This window comes from Crocodylus porosus, unplaced genomic scaffold, assembly GCF_001723895.1.
Source record: "Crocodylus porosus isolate Cpor-Errol unplaced genomic scaffold, CroPor_comp1, whole genome shotgun sequence".
Lineage (NCBI taxonomy): Eukaryota > Metazoa > Chordata > Crocodylia > Crocodylidae > Crocodylus > Crocodylus porosus.
This window is the reverse complement of record NW_017728886.1, coordinates 36,359,594-36,382,007: the sequence shown is the minus strand read 5'-3', so window position 1 is coordinate 36,382,007 and position 22,414 is coordinate 36,359,594. Positions and strand designations below refer to the sequence as shown.

The following is a 22,414-nucleotide window of genomic DNA, read 5'->3' as shown; positions in this document are numbered from 1 at the left end:
CTGCCCTTTGGGCAGGGGGCTGGACTCGATGATCTCCCGAGGTCCCTTCCAGCCCCAATGTCTATGAAATCTATGAAAATACAACCAGCTCTCCTGGACACCTTTCCCACTCAGACCGGCTCCCAAAGATCCTCCCCATCAGTTCCCTGAGTGAATAGAAGTCTGCTTTTCTGAAGTCCAGGGTCCTTATTCTGCTATTCTCCTTTTTCCTTTCCTCAAGATCTTGAACTCCATCATCTCACAGTCAATGATGCCCAAGTTGCCATCCACCACTACATTCCCCACCAATTCTTCCTTGTTTGTGAACAGCAGGTCAAAAAGAGTACTGCTCCTCGTTGTCCTCTTCAACACTTGCACAGGAAATTGTGCTCAACCTTTTCCAAAACCTGCCTGGATCACACTGCTGTATTGCCCTCCCAGCAAATGTCAGGGTGACTGAAGTCTCCCAAGAGAACCAGCACCTATGATTGGGAAACTTCCCTTAGGTGTTTGATAAAAGCCTCATCCACCTTGTCCTCCGGGCCTGGCTGTCTATAGCAGACACTCCATCACCCTTGTTGCTCTCTCCTTTGACCCAAACCCAGACACTTTCAACAGGCTTATCTCCAGGTTCGTACTGCAGCTCTGGGCAATCGTGCAGTCCTTTTATATAAAAAGCTATTCCTTCTCCTCTTCTCCCTTTCCTGCCTGTCCTTCCTGAACAGTTTGTACGCATCCATGACAGTGCTCCAGTCATGTGAGCTATCCCACCAAGTCTCTGTTATTCCAATCATGTCATAGTTCTGTGACTGTGCGAGGAATTTCAATTGTTCCTGCTTCTTTCCCAGGCTCTGCATTTGTGTATAGACACCTGAGGTAACTAGCCAATTGCCCTAATTTCTCAGGAAGAATGAGACTGCTTTCCTTCCCTGCTGCTCCTTTCTGCTTGTGCTTCTTGCAGGTCACCCACTTACCTCAGAAGTTGCAAATGGTGCATGAGGGGGAAAGCCAGGAGTTCTTAACACTGACAGTCATAAAAGGGCTCTCAAGCTGACAACAGATGCAGCCTTATTATAGATGTCAGTAATGCTCGCTATTCTTAAGTAAACAATATTTTCTAAACCAAACAAAGGCCTCTGCTTCATGGCCATTCAAGAAAAGAGAAGATTTAGATCCCATAGTTTACTTTTCTAAGATGATAAAAGTAAATCTGATTATACGACAGACAGGAATGTTGTTACAAACTGAGAGAAACTAATGAATGCTTAGAAGAATGGTAACAAAACAGAAATGAAGTTATTTTTAAAATAAAGATGTATTAGAAGAATTATTGAACAAAAAACACAGAACATTCCCTTCAATATACCATGCTGGAAACTCTAGCTGCCCTTCTGAAGGCTGGACTAGAAATGAGGTGCTTAATGGGCACGTACCAAATTCTGGAGGGAATCCATGGAGATTTGCTATTTCTCTAGGAGTAAAGTATCGCAATTTTAGAGTCGACAGTCTCTTAAGCTTCTCTTCTTCTGATAATGTCTCAATAGATTTGAACACTGACTCAAGCTGTAAAGAATGTCCAAGACAAATATGGATGATGAACAAAGACTATGTAAAATTACATCACAACTTTCATATCTTTATGAAATGCTTCTCAGATGGCTTTGCTGCCAAAGATAACACAGCAACTGCATTTCCTATTTGAAAGTATACTTTGCCTTATACCTCTGCAGTCAACATCTTAACAAATGTAACTACAAGGAAAATAAGCATGCTGCCATGAAGGAATCAATCACTTTTTTCAACATACTCAAACGTGCAACCACAAAACTATAAACTTCTGTGAAGGGCAAAAGAGATGACTCAGTAAGTGGGAAGCTACAAATCAGCCTCCGCTAAAATTAAGCTATGGGCAGTTGGCTCAGAGGTTGCTTTGGCATGCCTCGAAATTGCAGTTCTGCATTCCTTCTGCCAGTAGTGTAGCTAGGGTGGGCTGAGCAGGGCACCAGCTCTGTATGCCAACTTGGAGAAAGCACCACTGTGACCCCCTCCCCACCCAGCCATGACACTAGAGGTGATGTTAGTATCCCACACCATTTCAAGTGAAGGTCCCCATAAAGCCATCACTTAAATATACCCTATCTGAGAATTTAAAGTGAATTAGAGGGAAACACAGCTAGTCTGTGCCATACAATTTAGTTCTTAAGACATTTTTATTAGAATAAATCCAGAATAGTTAAGCAGAAGTGGATAAATAAAAACGTTTTTAATACTACCTGCTTTGATCTGTTTTAATAGTCATCCTGTACCTGAACATCCTCTGCTGTCTGCAGCACTGAGCCTGTTCCTTCTACATAGTGTCCGTACCTTGAGAACAACAAAACCATACATGAAAAATGTTATTGGGCTTTACACTACAGAGAAAGGCAGAAATGCACAAAAGTTAATTTGATGTTGCTAACAGTCTCCTAGAAAGGTCACATAAAAAGTCTTCTTAAAAAAAATAAATCCTAACCCTGAGAAAGCTAGACTAGCATCTGAAAATCATCTTTGAGGATTATTCCCCCATCAGTGCATAAAGACTTTAGTCTTGCTAGTGCTAGATAGTACAACTAGCCATGGATTTCTTACATAATGTCTTCAAAAAGGCCACCTAAGCTGCATACACAACTCTTGCATTTTTAAGTATAAAATGGTTCCTTGGGCTCACAAATTGGGCTTTTGTCCAATCTAACATCCATTTTACCCGCAATTTTTGAAACCAGGCTCCCTGAATTCATAGGAAGATATAGCCATCACCAAGAACCTAAAATTGTCATTCTGATGCGCAAAGAGCAAAGTTATTCAGTCAGATTGTTGCATTAGTCTTTGTTAGTTTTTTTTGTGGGGTGGGGGAGTTACTGTTTAACAGTTAAAAAAACAGACATGAAAAAATAGCTGGTATGTAATAAGAGAGTGGACATTATAAACCATACTAGGGCTTTTTTGGGGTCTTTGTGGTTTATTCTGTAAATACATGTTTACTCTATAGTCTCTCACAGGCTATCATTTAAATATAATTATAGGCTTGCCAGACTCAGAAAGAAGCTCTGTTTGCATGATAGCACTGTGCAAGTATGTCCTGAACACAGAGATTTAGAGAGTGAAATGGATGGGCTTTTCACAAAGCAATCATCTAAGGATCATCTGTCCAACAGACCATCATAGGTCACACTCCCCATCAACTAAATCCTTACTTTGCTATCCTCCCTAAAATTTTCTCGGCATCCCTGTTGAAAGGACTGTTGCATGGTTTCTTTGGGTCTGCTGTGTCCAGTGCACTCTTAAGTGGTACCCCAAGTTTGTATTAGCCTTTACACACCACAGGAGAAAAAGGAGAAAAATGTTTTCTCTTATGTGCAATAACCCTGTAAGGGCTCAGCCATGTAAGGTGCTAGGGACGCCTGCTCCAATCTAGCATTTAAGTATTCAGTAGTCCAATTAAAGTCAGTAGCAGTGGTAACATGCTTAAAGTTAAGGATAAGTAAATGATCTTCAGAATCAGGGCCAGGTCTTAAAAAGTAACTGATTCACATTTTAAATGTATGGTCAGTAATTAATAAGCTAAATTGTGGGGGAGGGTGGGAAGAGTGAACAAGTCTTTTAAATCTATTTTTTCAACATTACCAAGGAATTCCAATGCATCATTCACTACATCAATGGTTCTCAACCTGTTTAAAGTCACAGCACACTCCCCCAACTTTTCTGAATTTAGCAGCACCTCAGTTAAGAGCCACTATCATGCTGCCCCAATTTACCTCAGTGGTTCTCAACTGCACACCACCATGGGCAAGTTAAAGTGCCCCACATATTCTTTGGCCTCATTAGGGTCTTCTCTGCTAACCACATCTCCATGGCACTCTGGACGGAAACCCTCACTTCACCAAGCTCTGCTTATACACATCAGAGTAATTTGCACAGTTGCATAACACAATGCCAGTCCTAATCTGCTGCCTATTTCTTACATCATAACAAGCACTGGTTATGTGCATATCAGTTAAGTGTACAAACCATTTAAGGGCATAGCATTTTTCAGCCTCACTGTCATAACCTCACTCAGGGCTCTCCAACTGGTGGCCCATGGGCCTTGACAGCTGCCTCTCCTGCTGCAGGGGAGGACTTAGGGGCCTACATGCAACCAGCACAGCCTATGTGGTAAGGAGCGAGGGAGCTGCATGCTAACAGTCCAGCTCGCGTGGCAGGGAGTGGGAAGTGGCATTCTGCTGGTACAGCCTGCACAGTACGGAGGATGCCGGAGGGTGTTGTCCCCTGTAGCTGCACTGAAATTGGACAGCCCTAACCTAACTGAACTCTTTAATTTCATACTTGGTAAACCTGAGTAGCAGGTGTCTATTTCAGAGTTTCTAAAGCAATCTGGAACTGGAAAAATTCTGTCTATTTCAGGCCACTAGAGGCATAAGGCCCCCTCCCAAACAAAGTAACAAGATTCATGAGGTGGAAAAACTTAGCCTGGGTTGATCCCTAAACTAGCAAGTATTGTTTATTTTGAATTCTGATAAATGCCAGTCTTTTTTCAGTCCCAAAGCAACATACTTAAATGGAATACTCTGTATATATTTCTACAAATAAATGGATTTGGGACAAAACATGAATAATTACAGCTTCCTATACTGGTATTTCAAATCTTTATTTTAATCAGTAATCTTTTTCTTGGCATCTATAAAATATAAACAAGGCCCTTGTCTAAAAGACTTGTACTGTGACAATTGTAAATACAACACATATTATATAGTGTGGAACTGTCACACATTTGAGAAACTGCATCGTGTCAAAGTTTAAATCTCAACATTTTCATGAACTGAAAAGACAAACAGAAAGAAAAAGGTTTGTCAGCTGATTGATTTTTGTTACAATTTTCTTTAGAAAGTTAGTATATCATTGTCTTTAATTAAGAAACAAAATTTCACACTAAGAAACAGAATTTTCTATTTTGAAAATGTGAAAAAGAAATATTTTAAAGTTTCCAAAACTGTTTTCACATTTCTTTTTGTTCAGAAACTATTGAAATCAAATGCTTTCTATAAAATAGTTTTTTGACAGTTCAGCATTTTTGTCAACATATACAGCTTAAAAATTCTTGACCAGCTCTGATCACCATTTAGCAGCTTGTATAATCAGGTCATCAATACACAAAATATAATTTGGGAAGTTACCAGACAACTAGGTCCCAAATACTGATCTGAAAGGGTCATTGTTTGCGTTTTTCTGCATGAAAAGTTTAACTGTTGCTGTAATAACTAAAGAACAGCAATCTTCAATGGGCGGAGCTTCTTTAAAGTTAATGGAGCTATTCTGACCTAAAAGCCAAGGATCTGGCCCCACTCTCGAAAATAGCAACATCTATAAAATGTAGATACAGTTATAAGGAATGGAGCTGTCATGCATACTGCTTTGTAACTTCAGTGAGCAACATAAAGAAATTCATTAATGAATTACTACTCTACCAGCCTGCTGGAACCATATTTCTGCAGAGATAATTAAGCTTCTGTGAAGGTCATGAAACAAGAAGCATTGTTGACCTCTTTTTGGGACCGGGCACATGATGTTCTGCCAGAGAGAGACTGATTCTCATGCTGGTATTTTACTGGATCAGAACGTGTGCTACAAGAAAAGTTGTTCCAGAAAGGCCTCTTTTTTAATTAAATGCTGTTTCTGGTGTTCAAAAGGACTGCAAAGTAAGGCTTGCATTTAGAACATTTAGGTAAGGTCCACTCATAGATCTCATTGAGACTTACCCTTTTGTGAAGCATGTGGACCTTCTGCAGGTGGGTTTAACAATGTCTAATAGGAAAGCATAGCGTAGTAAGGATTTGGGTGGCAAGTAGTACTGGCTCATTTCTTCACTGTCCCCTTCAAGAAAGTCTTTTAGTACTTGCATAGAGAAATCATTGTCCTGGTTCTGCTTTCTTTTCATCTCTTCCATTGTTTCAAGTTTAAAAAGAAAGGCTTCTTTTGATGAACACTGCCTCTCACCACAATCAAAACCAGAGTTTGGCTCAAGGTTTTCCTCTTCAGTAAGTGTGGATGAATTGTCTTTTTCTAAGCCTAGAGGAACTTTGTATTTCACTGAATTATTTGATTCCTCATCTGGGAAATATGTCAATATCTAGTATGAAATAAAATATGCAAAAGATTACAGTAGTGTACTTGTATTGTGCAACTACCAATTAAGTTCAGGCAGTAATAAACCAATTCCTATCTAAAATACAACAATGACTTTATTATCTCTCTTTCTATAAAGATTTTAAAATGATTTCGGTATTATTAAATACTAACCTTTTTTAGATGCATTTTTAGATGCACAAGAACCAGATGAAAGTAGTGTCCTTTGGGGCTCGATTTGTAACCTAAAACTCAGGGTAGGTTTACTGAAATACTTGGTAAATCCTGGGTAAGTTACACTCTTTTCCCCAACCATGATGCCCTTCTCCTTTTTACTTTATCTTTTACATCTCCTGGGCATTAGGTAGCAGTTTATCACCTTCACTCATCACACAATATTCTGGGCATAATTGGCCAGGTCCTCCTCAATGATGGGTATGCACAGTCCCCTATTTTATCTCTCCCTAAAAGTCTTAGCAGGCATAACTGCACATAGTCACCCTTTCAAGAAAAAAATTCCACTGGCTATAGGGGATCATGACAAAGAGTTCAGTATTTTGGTCTGTCCTCATCCAGAGATGTGCCCGTAAGGACTTGTATAAGTCATGTAAGCAACTAGGGCTATTTCAGTCCTTAACGGGTCTGTGAGGAAGAAATTAGAAGGTAGCTTAAAGCTGTTTCCCTCGCACATGCTCACACAGCTAAGATGAGCATAAAGTGGGCACAGCTGAAGATGTATCCCCCAGTCTTCAGAAAAAGAAAGAGCAGTTAAGGAACAGAAATAAATCTCACCTGATCTGAAGCTTGAAAGGAAAATGGCTCTGAATGAAGCTTTGCAATCAGAAAATATCGCAGTCTAGAATTTGGAATGCCAAGCTGCAAGCAAAACCCCCCAGGCAGTCAGTCCACATGACAGAATGGCAAAATGATTTGTGCCATCATGAAAACTGCTAGTTACACTTTTTATATTAATAAAAAAAATTCTATTGTTTTCCCACCACAAATATGTTAGCATTAATCTAAATTAAACCTATTTTCAACTGGCACAAAAGGGTTTTAAAATGCACCCATGCAGAAATCTCAACACTGTTAGTTTGTCATGAAGGACAACTGTTAGTTTGTTGTGAAGAGCAGAATTAATTTTTCATGACCCATAAAACCCCAGTTTTCCTATCTAGTAGCAATATGATGAATGCCCTCATTTCCCACAACACAGGCAACAAAGAGGTATCTGGTTTATTGTACTTGTCATCACACTTTTCCTATCTAATTTTCTTAAACACATGGATCATTTTTTCATATTTCTGCTTCATCCTCCAATACATCAATAGAAAATTTAAAAAAAAATAAAGTGTAAAGGGAAGTGAAAGAAACTGAAATGGTTTCTAGACCTACGTTTTAGGGCAAACATGCTGCCCTTTTTCTGGCATGTTCTATCACATGAATGAGGAACTGGATGAGGCAAGTCATAATGAAACAGTGCTTTTTTTAATTTACACTTCCCAAGCTACTATCTCAAAGATGCAGAGATTTCTAGCTAGCATTTTAAAGGCCAGATCTCTTATGTCTTCCACAAATAAAATTCCTATCGACTTAAAACATATCCAATGGCTGTTAAACTATTACAGGAATGGGCTTTGAACAACACTTAAGAATAGAGGCATATATGTACTGACCCTGACCTAGCCAGAAGCTAAATTAGATGGCATGACTTATCCAGAGGAATAGTCTAAACATGAATGTTTTTCTTCCAGCATGTAAAATCCTTTCCAAGTACCCCATGTAAGGTACAGTTTGGTGAGGAATTGTTATAATCTTACTACTCACACAAGTTGGAGACAAGAGAAATTCTTGATATTTAAATCCACATGCCTCTAGAGTTTGTACAAATTCATTTCTGGAAATGAGAAGAAACAAAAGCCAATTATTTTCCATAAGCAATTAGCTATATAATGCATATGCTTTCCATTTCCATTTTTTCCTTAAATAAAGTTCCATTAAATGAAGATCTGTAGGTGTTAGACAATTAGCAGTCACACAACAAAGACTAAATATAGCTTGTACATATCCAGCTAGTTACACGCTTCTGAGACTCAGAAAAGGGTATATAAAGATCAGTGTTATTCCAGCCAAGTGAAGGATGATTGCAGACACGCATGGGAACCCCACATCTATTTAGGGACACACATTCCTCCAGAAAAGTCTCCCATTGCTAGAAAAAGTACTTGCAACATGTCAGAAGCAAAGATAACAAGTAGAAAACATATTTTCCTGAGATGTGGATTACCAAATAGTTTACAGTGGGTTAGAAGCAAGATATTAAACTCCTACAGGTGGCCATTCTTTATCTGATCACCCAGGATCTGCCTCTCTTTACTGCCAGTTTGTTTATTTAGGTGCTATGCCAGCATAGTACTGTGTAGCAAAGCCTGTTCAAAGTGATCACTTCAGAGAATGGCAATCGTTGTTTGCTTAACCGGGGAACTCTCCTAATCAAAGTGAAGTAGAAATGTTCTCTGTGTATTTCGGCAAGCCCATTACAATGGAAAATTGCTTACTAAGGATCTCTGAATAAAAGCTTAACTGTACCCTACAGTCTACTTGCAGACGTCAGCTCCACAGAAAGTACTAGCTATGATTTAAATCATTCCCTAGGGAGTGTCACATAGAAAAGGAGAAGTGCTTTCTGGTGTATCCATTGACATATAGATCATTCTGTCTTTAGGACAGGATTCAAGGCAGGCTTGGGGGCATATGTGGGCAGTATGCAGCTCTTATGTGCAAAGGCAGTGTATGTTTCTAATTGGAAAGCTGGAAATGCCTCCTAACAGACAAGAATATCCTCATTAAGGACAGTGGCGATGCACAGGCTGGCGCATTAACCAGTTACCCCATATGTTCTAATGCAGGGGTTTTCAATCTTTTCCATTTGTAGACCCCTAAACATTTTTGAATGGAGGTGCATACCCCTTTGAATTGTAAGTGTGACTATTTGCATACTTCTAATTGACCATAGTCATTTTTGCAGATCCCTTAGACATAATCTGCAGGCCTCCAGGGGTCTACAGAGCACATGTTAAAAACCACTGCTCTAATGGAAAGATCCCACCCCATCAGCACAAGGCATGAGGAGGATAACTATACTAAAACCTCTTCCCTACCTGCAAGAAGAAATTATGCTTCTGTTTTAGGGTTAGGTGCCTATTACCCCCCCAGTAACAAATTTCACAATTAAAAGTTATACACGCTTTCCTAAACTTCTCTTTGGACAGTTAGCTGCTGCCATCACGTCAGTGGACAATCAATGACTGGTTCTCAGAGTCTGTAGTCAATCAACTGATTTAAGGATAAAAAACCATCAGCTAACCCTTACACCGCTACTATGGAAGGCAGGGTTGAGCTGCACCTTATGGAATAACTGAAGAAAAAATGTATCAGCTTTCATGCACAAGAGCTCCCTTCATCAGATGTTATGAAAGGACATGCAGGGAACAAGCTGTCAAATACAGCGACTCATTACTTGGATTAGCTTTTTTGATCCCTATGTGTCTCTATAGGTTTATTACTTTCTTATTTATTTGATTCTCTTCGCACCGCCCCCATTCCCTGTCTTCAGTATTCAATTCACTTTCTCTGCTTGATAGCCTGCTCTCTGCATGTCCTTTCAGATAATCCGGGGAAATGAACTATTGCTCATAAAAGCATATGCATTTCTGCTTTGGATAGTTTAAAGAGGTACTTCTCTACCCTGCTTTCTGAGTGATTTAGGACTAACATGGCTCTCCATCTACCTCCACTATGATCACTACAAAGGAACCCTGAAGTTTCTACCATCAGTAAAAACGCTGAAAGCTGCACATCTATGGTGCACGTTATTACTGAAAATTAGCATACATCCTTCCCCAAATGCAGTAAGACAACAGATTAGGTGGGCAGGCAGGCATGTTAACTTGTTCAAGTTAGAAAAAAAAAACTTAACAAGCAGGTGACATCAACAATTTCCTTTCAAACATAAACATTTTCATTGTAAACTTAAAGTTGCACTTATAACAGTGAAGCAATCTGTAATAATAAAACAAGAATAAAAAGGAACTAATCATTGATCATACAATACCTGGCAGAAGAGATTTCAAATCCTTTGACATTTTCTAAAAGTATGAATTTTGGCAGTCTTTGTAGCCTATAAGAAAAGTCAGTTTAGTGTATTAAGATGCAAACCATATTAAATAAACACCACAAATTTGTTTGGCAACAGGAAACAGTTAAGTGATGCAATTTAAATCACATATAGCAGGTTAATTTGGCAATCAGACAACTGGGTGTCATAGGTGGTTAATCCAAGAAGTCCATCTCAACTACTGATAGTAGGCACCTATAGACGTGCTCCGGGGTGGGGGGTGTTTTAATTAGAGCAGCTCTTGGGATTGAGTCTGCTGAAGCATTCTAATTAGACACCTGTTTGACGAGCTTTAGTTAAAGCACCCCTGTTACCATTTTAAAATGTGGGGATGGTGAATACATGTGACAGGAAATACTTCAGCAGACTTCATAGATTTCATAGACATTAGGGCTGGAAGGGACCTCAAGTCCAGACCCCTGCCCCAGGAGCAGGAAGTCAGTTAGGGTCAAAGGATCCCAGCAAGATAAGCATCCAAACATTTCTTGAATGAATCCAGAGTAGGTGCCTGCACCACTTCTGAAGGGAGTCTATTCCAGGATTTGGGGGCTCAGACAGTAAAGAAGTTTTGCTTTATATCCAGACTAAAACAGTCACGGGGGAGTTTATGACTGTTGGTCTTTGTTATCCCTTGGGGTACTATGGTGAACAGATGTTCCCCCAGAGCCTGATGCACACCCCTGATTAATCAAGTCTGCTTGCTCCAGCACGTTCTAATTAGAATGTGTCAGAGCAAATGTCCCACACGTGCACAGGCACCCAGTGCCACTAGGAAAAGACTAGGTCTTGTCAATTTCAAGACTACTAGCAGAAATGTAAAGCCTCAGAGTAAGATAAGGAGCCTTAATGAAGTGTAAATAGCTGTGCAAGTGGTGAGTATGTCCTCTGTAAAAAGATCACAAACCTTGATGAAATGCAAACAGCCGAGCATACACTGTTCCTGTATGAATCAGCAGTCACTTAATTTGGATTAAGCAGTGCCTTAAATATCAAAATCAATGGGATCTGGCAAATGGCTAGTGTCAAGTAAATGGTGTCATAAGTGATTCCACTCTTCTCACATTCGGTGCCCCAATTTAGTCACATTTGATCGAGGGCTAGTTTCTGATTTCAGAGCCAAATTAACCCCAAGCATAAATTGAAAATGCTACTTTTATTGATTTACTGAAGCATAACATTGTCATTCAAAAGACAATAAGGCACACTTAAGGCACTCATTCTATGCGCTGGAAAATTGTAATAAAACAAGTCACATTATTGATCTCAACATCAAAACTCCCACCAACTTGAGTGAGAGGAGGAACAACAAGTCTAGTGTTCATCTAATTGGTTTTGTTTTAGTAACTTCTTTGTCTTCAGAAAGTTTTGCTTTCAGACATTTCCCATTATATCTAATTAACTTTCAGAGAAATGTGCTATATATATGGTTTCAGTGGGGTAAGTCTGAAGCCTAATGACATCAGTGCAAAAAGAAACAAGCTTATTCCATGATCACCAACCCCTGGAGGTGGCCACATCTCCATTTTGCTCTGGCTGACATCACACATATGAGCTTTGTAGTGTTCTCCTAAGCTAGTAAAATAGATATTTACAAACATGAGAGGAAAAAGGGGGCAAAGGATCTGCATCAGAAAATACACCTAAACTACAATAACACAAACACTGTTAATATTTAGTCCATGATTCTTGCCATGACAAGAAATGCAAAACCTGCCAACATATCTCCACCACCCCCACAATTACTACACCTCACAACAGAGCCATCAGCATTCCTGGATCTTACAACTGCACCTCCAGAAATGTAATATCTCTCATCCAGTGCACCAAATGCACAGATGGAAAATACGTAGGACAGACCAAACAACAAATGCGCACCAAATGAATGCACACCGGAAATCTATCAAAGACAGGAATACCCAGTGACCTGTGGGGGCACATTTCTCACAAGAAAACCACTCTCTCGCCAATCTCTCAGTCCTGATCCTCAAAGGAAACTTACAAAACACTTCCCAGAGACGAGCCTATGACTCCACTTCATCAACCTCCTGGACACTAAAAATCATGGACTAAATATAGACATTGGATTTCTAACACTTTATAACCTGTCTGACAGCTGACTTCCCAGGTACTTCTCCACTATTCATCCCCCTTCTCTCCCCGACACCCAGCCTCTCTCTCACCCATTGACTTCTCAATCTACATTTTCACTGACAGCCTGTCTTGTATGCATTCCAGCTGAGTCTCTGGCTACTTTACTTTTCATTCCATCCAGGAAGAGCACACATCAACTGCTGAAACTTCCTCAGCCTTATGGAGGGTTTTTGAACCCAAAAGCTTGCTTAAAAATTGTTCTCCAACTATTTAGTTGGTCTAATAAAAGAGATCAGATTCACCCAAAGAACCTTGGCTGCCTATGTCCTTAGACCAACATGGCTACAACCTACACCCCTGTATTGTTCTGAAGCATTTCACTTTTTGTTACATGTGTGCAGGGACAGGAGACTCATAGGTCCTCCAAATCCCAGTGCTCTGCTCTCCCACTTCTTCCATGGGGGAGGGAGGGAGAGCATGGTGGACAGCCTGGAAGGGGCCTTTGCACTCTCCACTGAAACCCTATTCCTCCTGAAAACCTCTGTTTACCTCCCCCCACAACCACAACCAGAACCAGGCTCCCCAAACCTCAATCCTTCCCTCTACGTTTCTACCCAAGGAAGACTGGGAGAAAAAAGATTTGGGGCCTTGGGGCTAAGAAGCTGTGATCATGACAGTGAGGGGTCCCTGTTACCATTGCAGACTTCCAGACCTCCCACTCCGCTTTACCACTTTCCAGGCCTTCACCACCACCAGAAATGGGCTCATGTCTACTTTTCCACCCTGCAAGAAGTTGAGGATATTTGGAGCCAGAGTGTTAGAATCTCGGCAGCAGAAAGATCCTGCCAGGCCCTCCCCGGCTAGTGGCCCCCTGCCCCACCCCAATCTGAAGCCTGCTGTAATACTCCCTGGCTGGAGAGCTATGGCTGCCACTTATTACACTTGAAAACATTTCAGAAATTACTACTGTCTGAACCCAGTCAGTTAAAGTAAGACCACCAATTGATACAAACTTCTTAGAGACTGTGTAAAAATAAAGCAAATAAAAAAGAAAGAAGAGACCACCAGACAGTGACTTGCTAAGTTTACCCCAAATCAAAAGAAATCCAGCTTCTATCACAGAGCTCAAATCTAGAGTCACAAATGCATAGTTCAGCCTGAGACTTTACAGCTGCACTCTCAGAAGGCAATATAGCTTGAGGATACCTGCCAAACACAACACTTAAAATATGTCTACAAAATGAGCAGCACTGTTCTTCCTTAAGGTAAACACAAACTTTGATAAGCTTGCAGTAGGTTGTATGAGGTTATGCTCATAGACATAGGGCACCAAGAATATTCTGTGGCTAGACTACATGTCCACTGGCTGAAGACCACAGTTTCTGCCCACATTCAGCTCTCAAATTCTCCCTGCCCTGGACTTCATATCTCAGCCACTTTCAGCCACACCTAAAGTCACACTTCATTTGTTTTTCTTTATAAGAGGCTGGAAAAGGTAGAATCAGGCAAGAAAGACAGAATTGTATTATGATACTTTGCATGAAATTTGTGCAAATCACAATGAAGAATGTAAAATAACAACTCCTACATTTTACCACATAGAATGGCATCAATCATTTCCCATTTTAAACTCTAATTCTCTGGGCTTAGTCTCCACTGAAGTTGTAATTTCCAAAACTCGTGTGAGCGCTATCTTTGTAAAACATAACCTGTTGGAGCTGGGAAACTGCAGAAACAGCTCTCCTCATTTGTTGTGGTGTCTGTAGAAACTGCTACTTCATGGGAACAACATGCCTAAGGGAGATAAGGGAGGCTGAAAGCATCTCGTGAGACTTCCAGATAAAGTCTGTAAGCCGAGCCTAACTCCTTTGCGTCGTCAAGAGGGAGGAGCACCCTGGAGTGTCTGAGAGTTTGCTTCTGAAAAGGAAAAATTTCTGTCATATTAATGGTTTATCACTACGGTGACCAGGATGTTTGCACAAGACAGTAACTACTGTTTCCAAAGAAGAGTTTTCCTCTTTTACATTCCCTTGTAAATCTACCTGGAATCTACAGAATCCAACTGGAATCCAGTATTACCTCTCTAATGGGCTATTACCTCAATCCTAATGTTTCCCCTTTTTCATAGTTTCATAGTTTCTAGGGTCAGAAGGGACCTGAGCAGATCATCTAGTCCGACCCCCTGCCACGGCAGGAAAGAGTACTGGGGTCAAACGACCCCAGCAAGATGTTCATCCAACCTCCTCTTAAACACCCCCAGGGTAGGAGCCTGCACCACTTCTCTTGGAAGCTGGTTCCAGATCCTAGCCGCCCTGACTGTGAAGTAGCGCCTCCTGGTATCTAACCTAAACCTACCCTCTGCCAGCTTGTGACCGTTATTCCTGGTCACTCCTGGCAGTGCACAGGGGAATAGTGACTCCCCCAATGCCGGCTGATCCCACCCCCGACTAGTTTGTAACAGGCCACAAGATCCCCCCTCAGCCTTCTCTTTTGGAGGCTGAACGGGTTCAGGTCCCGTAGCCTCTCCTCATAGGGCCTGCCCTGTTGTCCCCTGATCATGTGAGTGGCCCTCCTCTGGACCCTCTCCATGCTGTCCACATCCTTCTTGAAGTGCGGCGCCTAGAACTGGACGCAGTACTCCAGCTGCGGCCTGACCACTGCCGCATAGAGGGGGAGGATCACCTCTTTGGACCTGCTCGAGATGCAATATGTAGTATCATGGAAGGATGACCTTACAGTTATAGTGCATGGAATTTAGGATCACTGTTCAGTTCCCAGCCTAACCAGAGATTTCCTTTGGACGATGGGTTTGGACCAGTAACCTAATCTTCTTACTTTAAAACCCAGTTCATAAAAGGAGGAAAATAATATGTTTACCTATCATTTCTCTGAGTTACCAATTTTGATCACAAAATAATTTCACTATATGTTTATATAGCACCTAACCAATCTCACTGAGGTCTCTAAGTCCTACATAATGCAAATGACTGTTCACATTCATACTTGTTTGAGCATATTAAATATGTGTGACTTAGGAAAATGAAAAAGCATTAGAAGACCATGTTGGACAGACCTGTGACCCTGCCATTGTCCCACCAAGTTTTCAGTAAAACCTTGGCTTAATACAGCCTCAACTTCTAGTAGGTTTCCCTTGCTCTTCAGCTCTTTCTCCTTAGTTTAACAAGGTATCAACTTCTAAACAGTTTCCCTGCTTTTTTCTTCCTTCCTGAAATGTGATCAGGCTTAGTTGGACTTACTAAAACATATAATAAGCAGGGCATTTCAAGCCCCTTTCACATCTGGATGATAAGTAAAGTAACATATTTTCCAGGAAGATTGGAAAAGAGGTTCAACGATAAGGGGACAACCAACTGGAACATATACCAAACCAGTGAAACAGGGTACCCTGCATGTGTCTATGTTAGAATTTGACTGGCTCTTATAGTTATTCAATGTAGAAAAATGGTAAAAAGATATAACTGTATTATCACACTTTGGACATGCAAACCCTTATGCATTTCCCATCTGCCAGATGGTTTAACTGTCCAGCTAAGAGTGATTAAAAGCTCTCTACTTAAATTCACTGTGTCATTTCTTTAAGCTCAATATGTACTGTGTGCAGCAAACCAGGAACCAAGCTGAATTGTGTGGAGCTTGGGTTCAGCCAGCTCAGCCACCCACAACAGACCATCCTTTAGAGAATTTCATTCACATTTTGATAAGGGGCGGCAAAATACTGTATTTTCTCACATACAACGTGTACCTTTTTTTCTACAGTTCAGCTGCTGGAAAGTAGGACATACTTTATAAGTGAAGAAATATGGGTATAACAAAATGCCTGTGCTGGGAAAAAAATAATGATGCAGTGTTTCCGGTGGGATTCTCTAGTCACTGGATACGGACACTTTCTCCTTCTTCCTGGCAGAGGTCCCTGTACATAAACTATTACTCAGTTACTTACTACTACTTACCAATATTTTCAAGGAAAAGCCCTCCTTTCTTCATTCTGCCTTTCAAAAACAAAGTGTGTATCTTATTCAGGGACATGAATGTAAGAAAGTATGGTATTTAGTAACTTGGTGCTGATTTTACTCACTACCATCAAAGAGATAAAGAACCATTCATTGGTCATAAGTTTCATGTTAGATGAATGCTTTAATATGTTTCCCTTTTCTACCCTGAAAAAGGTGGGGATGGGGGGAAAGAGGGGAGGGAGTCTAGGTTTGCTGCTCTGTACATTCCAACGCAGCTTTACTGTGTGACCTCAAACAAGTCATTTAGCTTTACTGTACCTCAGCTTGCAACTGTAAAATGGGGATGAGACCACTTGCCCCTTAGACAGACTTCTTGGATATTACTGATATTAGCAGACAGATCAGTGGTTCTCAACTATGAGAACCTGCCAGGGGGCTGCAATGCTGCCACTGCTACCTCCACTGCTACAGGGTGAAATTACCTCACACACCTGTTTTCAGGAGAGATATCAGAGCCAAACTGACAAGCAGCTGCAGCAGAAAGGCATGCCTACCCTCATTACATTATATAGTATAGGCTGGGAACTGACTGGCTAAGCAGCAGCTGTGCAGAACAGGACTTGGGGTTACAGTGGACAGTAAGCTTAACATGAGCCAACAGTGTGCCCTCGCTGCCAAGAAGGCTAATGGCATACTAGGCTGCATTAGTAGGAACATTGCCAGAAGATCAAGGAATGTGTCCTTCCCCTCTATTCAGCACTGGTGAGGTCACATCTGGAGTACTGTGTTCAGTTTGGGGACCCCAAATACAGAAAGAATGTGGACAGATTGGAGACAGCCCAGCAGAGGGCAACAAAAATGGTTAGGGGACTGGGGCACATGACTTAAGCTGAGGGAACCGGGCTTATTCAGTCTGGAGAAAAGACTGAAGGGGGATTTAATAGCAGTTGTCAACTACCTAAATGGTGGTTCCAAAGAGGATGAAGCTAAACTGTTCTCAGTCGTGGCAGATGACAGAACAAGGAGCAATGGTCTCAAGTTGCAGCAAGGGAAGCTTAGATTAGATATTACAAAGAACTTTATCACCAGGAGTGTAGCAAAGCACTGGAACAGGTTATCCAGAGAGGCTGGCAAATCTCCATCCTTGAAGGTCTTTAAGGCCCAGCTAGACAAAAGCCTTGGCTGGAATCATATAGTTGGAGATGGCCCTGCTTTTGAGTTGGGGGGTGAATTAGATGACCTCCTGAAGTCCCTTCCAACTCTAATTTTATGTGATTCTATGCTATTTCTGCTGCAGCTGTTCCCAGTTTGGCTCCACCATGTCTCCTGAAAATGGAAGTGCATGGGGCAGTTCTGCCTGGTGGTAGGGGCAGCCTGGAGAGAGATGCCACTGCCGCCAGACAGAACGGCCTGCACACCCATTTTCAGGAGGCACATTGAAGCTAAACTAGGAACGGCTGCAGCAGAAATGGTGCACCTGCCTGGACAATGTAGCCACTTGTCAGTTTGGCTCTGACGTGTCTCCTGAAAACAGAGCTGCGTGGGAGACTTGCATCTGCCCCACACACCTCTGTTTCTGGGAGGCACCCTGAAGGATCAAACCAGGAAGGGCTGTGGCAAGAGTGTGCACTTTCTGATCTGGTTCTGCAGGGTGTGAGCCACATAGTGGGTGAATATAATGTATCTAGAATCAATTACAAATTATCATAACAGAAATATGCAAAATATTAATTCATAACAAAAACATAATGTTTATATTACACTATGCATAAATCAGTTGTTTGAAAATGGAGTGCTGCTTAATTTTGAAAAGATTTGGAAGGAGGTTTTGAGTCTAAAAAGGTTGAGAATCACTAAGAATAACGCATGGGGGCTCTGACTACCCAGTACACTATCTTCCATCACAAGACAATACAGTAGATGTATATGTTGCAGGACATATGAATGTCAGCCCCAGGCGAAGTGACACAATATCAGGGTCAGAGAATATGAAATAAAGTAAGTTCCCTTAACTGATGCTGCCTTGACATGCCAAGAACTTTCAAACTACTAGGAAAGTTTTGACACAGAGACCTCTGCAACAGCCAGGATCCCTGGGATCACCTCCTTGCCTGATCAGGATTTTATCTGGAAGAAAGATGAAGAGCATGATCTCTCAAGAGCAACAGAATTGTTAGATTTCTGACTGCCCAAAATTTCAAATCACTGCTCTTCCTCTGCTAGTAAGATTATCAAATAGAAGAGGTCATGAGCAGTCTGTCTCAATCTCCTGAATAAGCAGGATCCTCAAGGAATGGTTGGTTAATGGATGGCTGATCCCACACCATGGCAACACTTAAATCCTTAGGTTGGTATCCAGTTCTATTCAGCAATAGGGATTTCACAAGAGATTTCACTAACTCTATAAATTAGTTAGTTTCTAAGGTACCCCCTAACTTCAGGCTAAGATGGCTGACTACCTTTACGGAGACATATGAAAGAGATAAAAATGAAACACAGAAGACTAAAACAATGCTAAGTGTTTTAGTGCTATAAGTAAATGTGTTCATACAGTGGAAACTGCATGGGTTAGGTTCCTTACCCCTCTGCAAAGATAAAGTATAGGGCTGTCAAATGATTTAAAAATTTGATCATGATTAGTTGCACAATTAAAAAATTAGTTACAATTCACTACAATTTTAATCACACCGCTAAAAACTCAAAATTATGCAGGTACTTAGTATGGGTGGGGGGTGGGTGGAGGGTGTGTGCGTGTGTTGGGGGGGAATTTGTGAAGCACTGCCTCTGCTGCCCTACTGGGCAGCCCAGGGGTGGTGGTGATGGTGCGGGTTCCAGAACAAGGCGTGGTAATTGCATTAAAAAAAATGAACACAGGAACCAACTGACAGCCCTAATAAGGTTTTGTGAAGTACCTGGAGTATACAGAGCTGCGTAAACAGTTGTGCCATGCCATTGAGGTAGTCTGGTTGTTAGCTGGGGTTTTCATTATTTCAGAGGGCAGAGCTGTGTGAGACCACTGCTGAATTCCTGCTGAGTTGGAAGCAACACCCTTGGAAGTAAAAACCACACCAAACCTGCAAGCAACTCAATTTAGCAACCTGCTGTGAACTCAACAGGCTACAAGCCACCCAGATATAAATGAGCTGTATTCTACTGCATTTACAGCTTATATAAAAATCATACAAAAACAACTACATGAACACAAGACAAATATCTATATAATCTGATACAGACAGTTTGCAATTCAATAATATTTGTAACTGCATAATAAACTAAAAAGATTGAGAAGGGCTCCACTAGAAATTAATTTATACCTTGGGAGAATGTCAAGGATATAAATAAAACTCTTTGTCCTTGGATCAGATACATCACCTTGCAGGCCAATTCTAAGAGAAAATAAAAATAAAGAAATAAAATACATGTACTGAATACAATGATCCGCTTGCCTTCTCAGAGTCTCTTACAAAACATAAGCGTTTTCCTCTAGACCAATATGGCTACAACCTGGATACTTTACAAAACACATCTTTGATTAATGTTTTTTCAAAGTTCTGCAAAGGTATCAAACACATATTTTAGCTTCCTTGACAGAGGAGCAAGAGCTGCTGCTTAAAAGCATGCAGCAGCAACTATCTATCTGCATGATCCTACAGTGATACAAGCTAACTAAATCTATTTAACCCTGAACAAGGCAGGGTTACCACTGAAGTGATTTTGCTACACTTGTATAAACTACAGAATCATGCAGACTTAATAGCTAAATGGTAACAGCTTATCCCAGTCTCCTTTGATATCAAAACAAATGTTATGTCTGCCTGTACACAAAGTCTATCACCCTGGACCTGCCTTCAGGGTCATAGCCTTATCATCTCTCTAAAGAATGAAAATGCACTCCCAGAGTATGTTAGTGCTCAATCTTTTCAGCACACATACAAGGGCAAATCCTGCCTGTGGTCTTTCTGTTCTAAACCTGAAAGTAACTTCAGCAGAAATTATTAGCATCTGACCATTAGCACAGAGAGGGAGCTCTCTTAAAAGGGAGACCCTCCAAATTTTACTTTTAGAACAAAAGTACAGGATGTAAAATAAGTGGGACACCAAGCTTAATAATTCAGCCAAAATTACTTAGTATAATCACATGCCTGACTCGCTATCATTCTTGCATGCTGGTAAATACAGAACTAAATATTATAATCTCTGTTTTTTGAAAAGCAGTAGCTCTCAGGGAAGATGCAGACAAATACGAATCACATATTGTATCACTGCTGAAAACTCTTTTCTTTTGTTCTAATAGTGGTATGACACACTGTATCACACTGTATTTTCTCCAAAACTGGAAGATTTGTTCTACATACCTTGTAAATGGCTGACAGGGAGGACTCATCAAAATCATATCAAAAGATAATCTGTTGAACTCCTTCAGTGTTATGCCCTGCAAAATGAAGAAATATGAACATAGCTATTGAACTGGTACTTTTCATAGACTTGAAATAACTGAATTACGGGTGCAAAAACGTTCAGGTTGTTTCCTCTATGTATAGTTACAAGGCGTGCATCTAGGGCGCTGTAGTGGTGCAGTTGCACCACACTAACTCCACCCAAACTTTAAAACCAACTGCCTTGGAGAGGCAGCACCATTTCTATTTAGGCAGTACAGAGACAGTCAATACATTTCATAGCTTATTATAATGGATCTGATTCCTGCTAATCTCTCCACAGATGTTAACAACCTGCTCTCCTTTTTAAGGGTCTTGATGTTCCTTTAATCAAGCTAGTCTTTTTTCTGCAATCCTGCTGCCTGTTAGCTATTTCTGGTATTAGCTCTCTTCTATGTCACAGTCCTGCACACTGTTGTTAATTCTAGTTAAAAACCTTTACTTTGGTCTGGTAATATTAATTCAGGTGAGCAGTATCTCAGGTGTGGAAACGATTTACAGGGAAGTGCTGGATGCACTGTCAAGAAGCTCAAGAAGGATAGCTTTTGTTTTACAAATCTGAAGACAAGATACACATTTAACCGTAACTGCAGGACTAATAAGAAAAATCTGTGGGCAATTTTTGCCTTGTTTGTCGTGTTTTTTAAACTCAATATATAAACTAGCAAATTAGTACACATTCCAATTAAGTTTTATCTTCAATGGGAAAATATAGCATGGGGCCACTAGATTATTAGTAAATCTTCTAGCTTCTTTTTAACCCGAGAAAAAATATTTTGGGCTGTATGTGGTGATGTAATACTCTATCTGCACCTACCCCCACTTTTCAAAATCTTAGAGTCACCCATGGTATCAACTTAGTAAACACTTTTTAATACATTCATTTCTTCTAATAGCTTTGCCCTTCTTTAATGCTTGGCAAATGCTGTGCAGTTAGATCGGCATTTACTACTTTAACAAGGAATTGGCAACGGCAGCAGACACACACAGTCTTGGGTTTGTGGTTAATTACCCAGAGCAATACGGATAGCTCTCATTTCTTTCAATGGGTCGCATCAAAATGATGGCTATAATTATTCAGTCCAAAATAAAGCACTTTTATTCAGATAGTAAGCCTTTTCTGGCTAGATAATATTTCAAAACATAACTTCATAGGTAAGCATTATTCAAATTCTAAAAAGCATGTTATTCTTTCTAGTCATTTGCTTTTATAAACATCTCAAATAATTGCTTTATTTGAAAACATGACATGTTCCTTACACAGACCAAATTCTGATCCTCTCATCAAAGTCTACATAAAGGGGTTCACAGAGAAGACCTCTGGAAAGCTTGGGAGAAAACAGATGTCACAACCTAGGCCCCAAAATATTAATGCAGATGGTCTGTAGCCACTACAACAACTAGAGGTGCACCAATGAAGAATTTTTGGGCTGAAACAGATGGCCAATAATTAACGACATAGTGGGGATCACAGAAACGTGGTGGGACTCATCGCATGACTGGGCGGTGAGTGTCAAGGGCTATAGGCTATACAGGAGGGACAGGATAGGAAGGAAAGGTGGAGGAGTAGCACTCTACATCAAGGAGGAATATACTTC

General features: G+C 40.7%; 1 protein-coding gene across 1 annotated transcript in view; it reads right to left on the bottom strand.

The window, feature by feature from the left end:
- TRDMT1 (tRNA aspartic acid methyltransferase 1) overlaps nucleotides 1-22,414 on the bottom strand; it is a 32,196-nt gene that overhangs the window by 4,551 nt on the left and 5,231 nt on the right. Inside the window, exons 2-9 of the mRNA XM_019532502.1 lie at nucleotides 20,736-20,812; nucleotides 19,695-19,766; nucleotides 10,253-10,318; nucleotides 7,966-8,035; nucleotides 6,931-7,014; nucleotides 5,772-6,142; nucleotides 2,286-2,343; nucleotides 1,413-1,542 (exon numbers count right to left, since the gene is read on the bottom strand). Of these exons, the coding sequence (XP_019388047.1) occupies nucleotides 1,413-1,542; nucleotides 2,286-2,343; nucleotides 5,772-6,142; nucleotides 6,931-7,014; nucleotides 7,966-8,035; nucleotides 10,253-10,318; nucleotides 19,695-19,766; nucleotides 20,736-20,773 (889 nt within the window). The 5' untranslated portion in view covers nucleotides 20,774-20,812. The remainder of the gene's footprint in view (nucleotides 1-1,412; nucleotides 1,543-2,285; nucleotides 2,344-5,771; nucleotides 6,143-6,930; nucleotides 7,015-7,965; nucleotides 8,036-10,252; nucleotides 10,319-19,694; nucleotides 19,767-20,735; nucleotides 20,813-22,414) is intronic.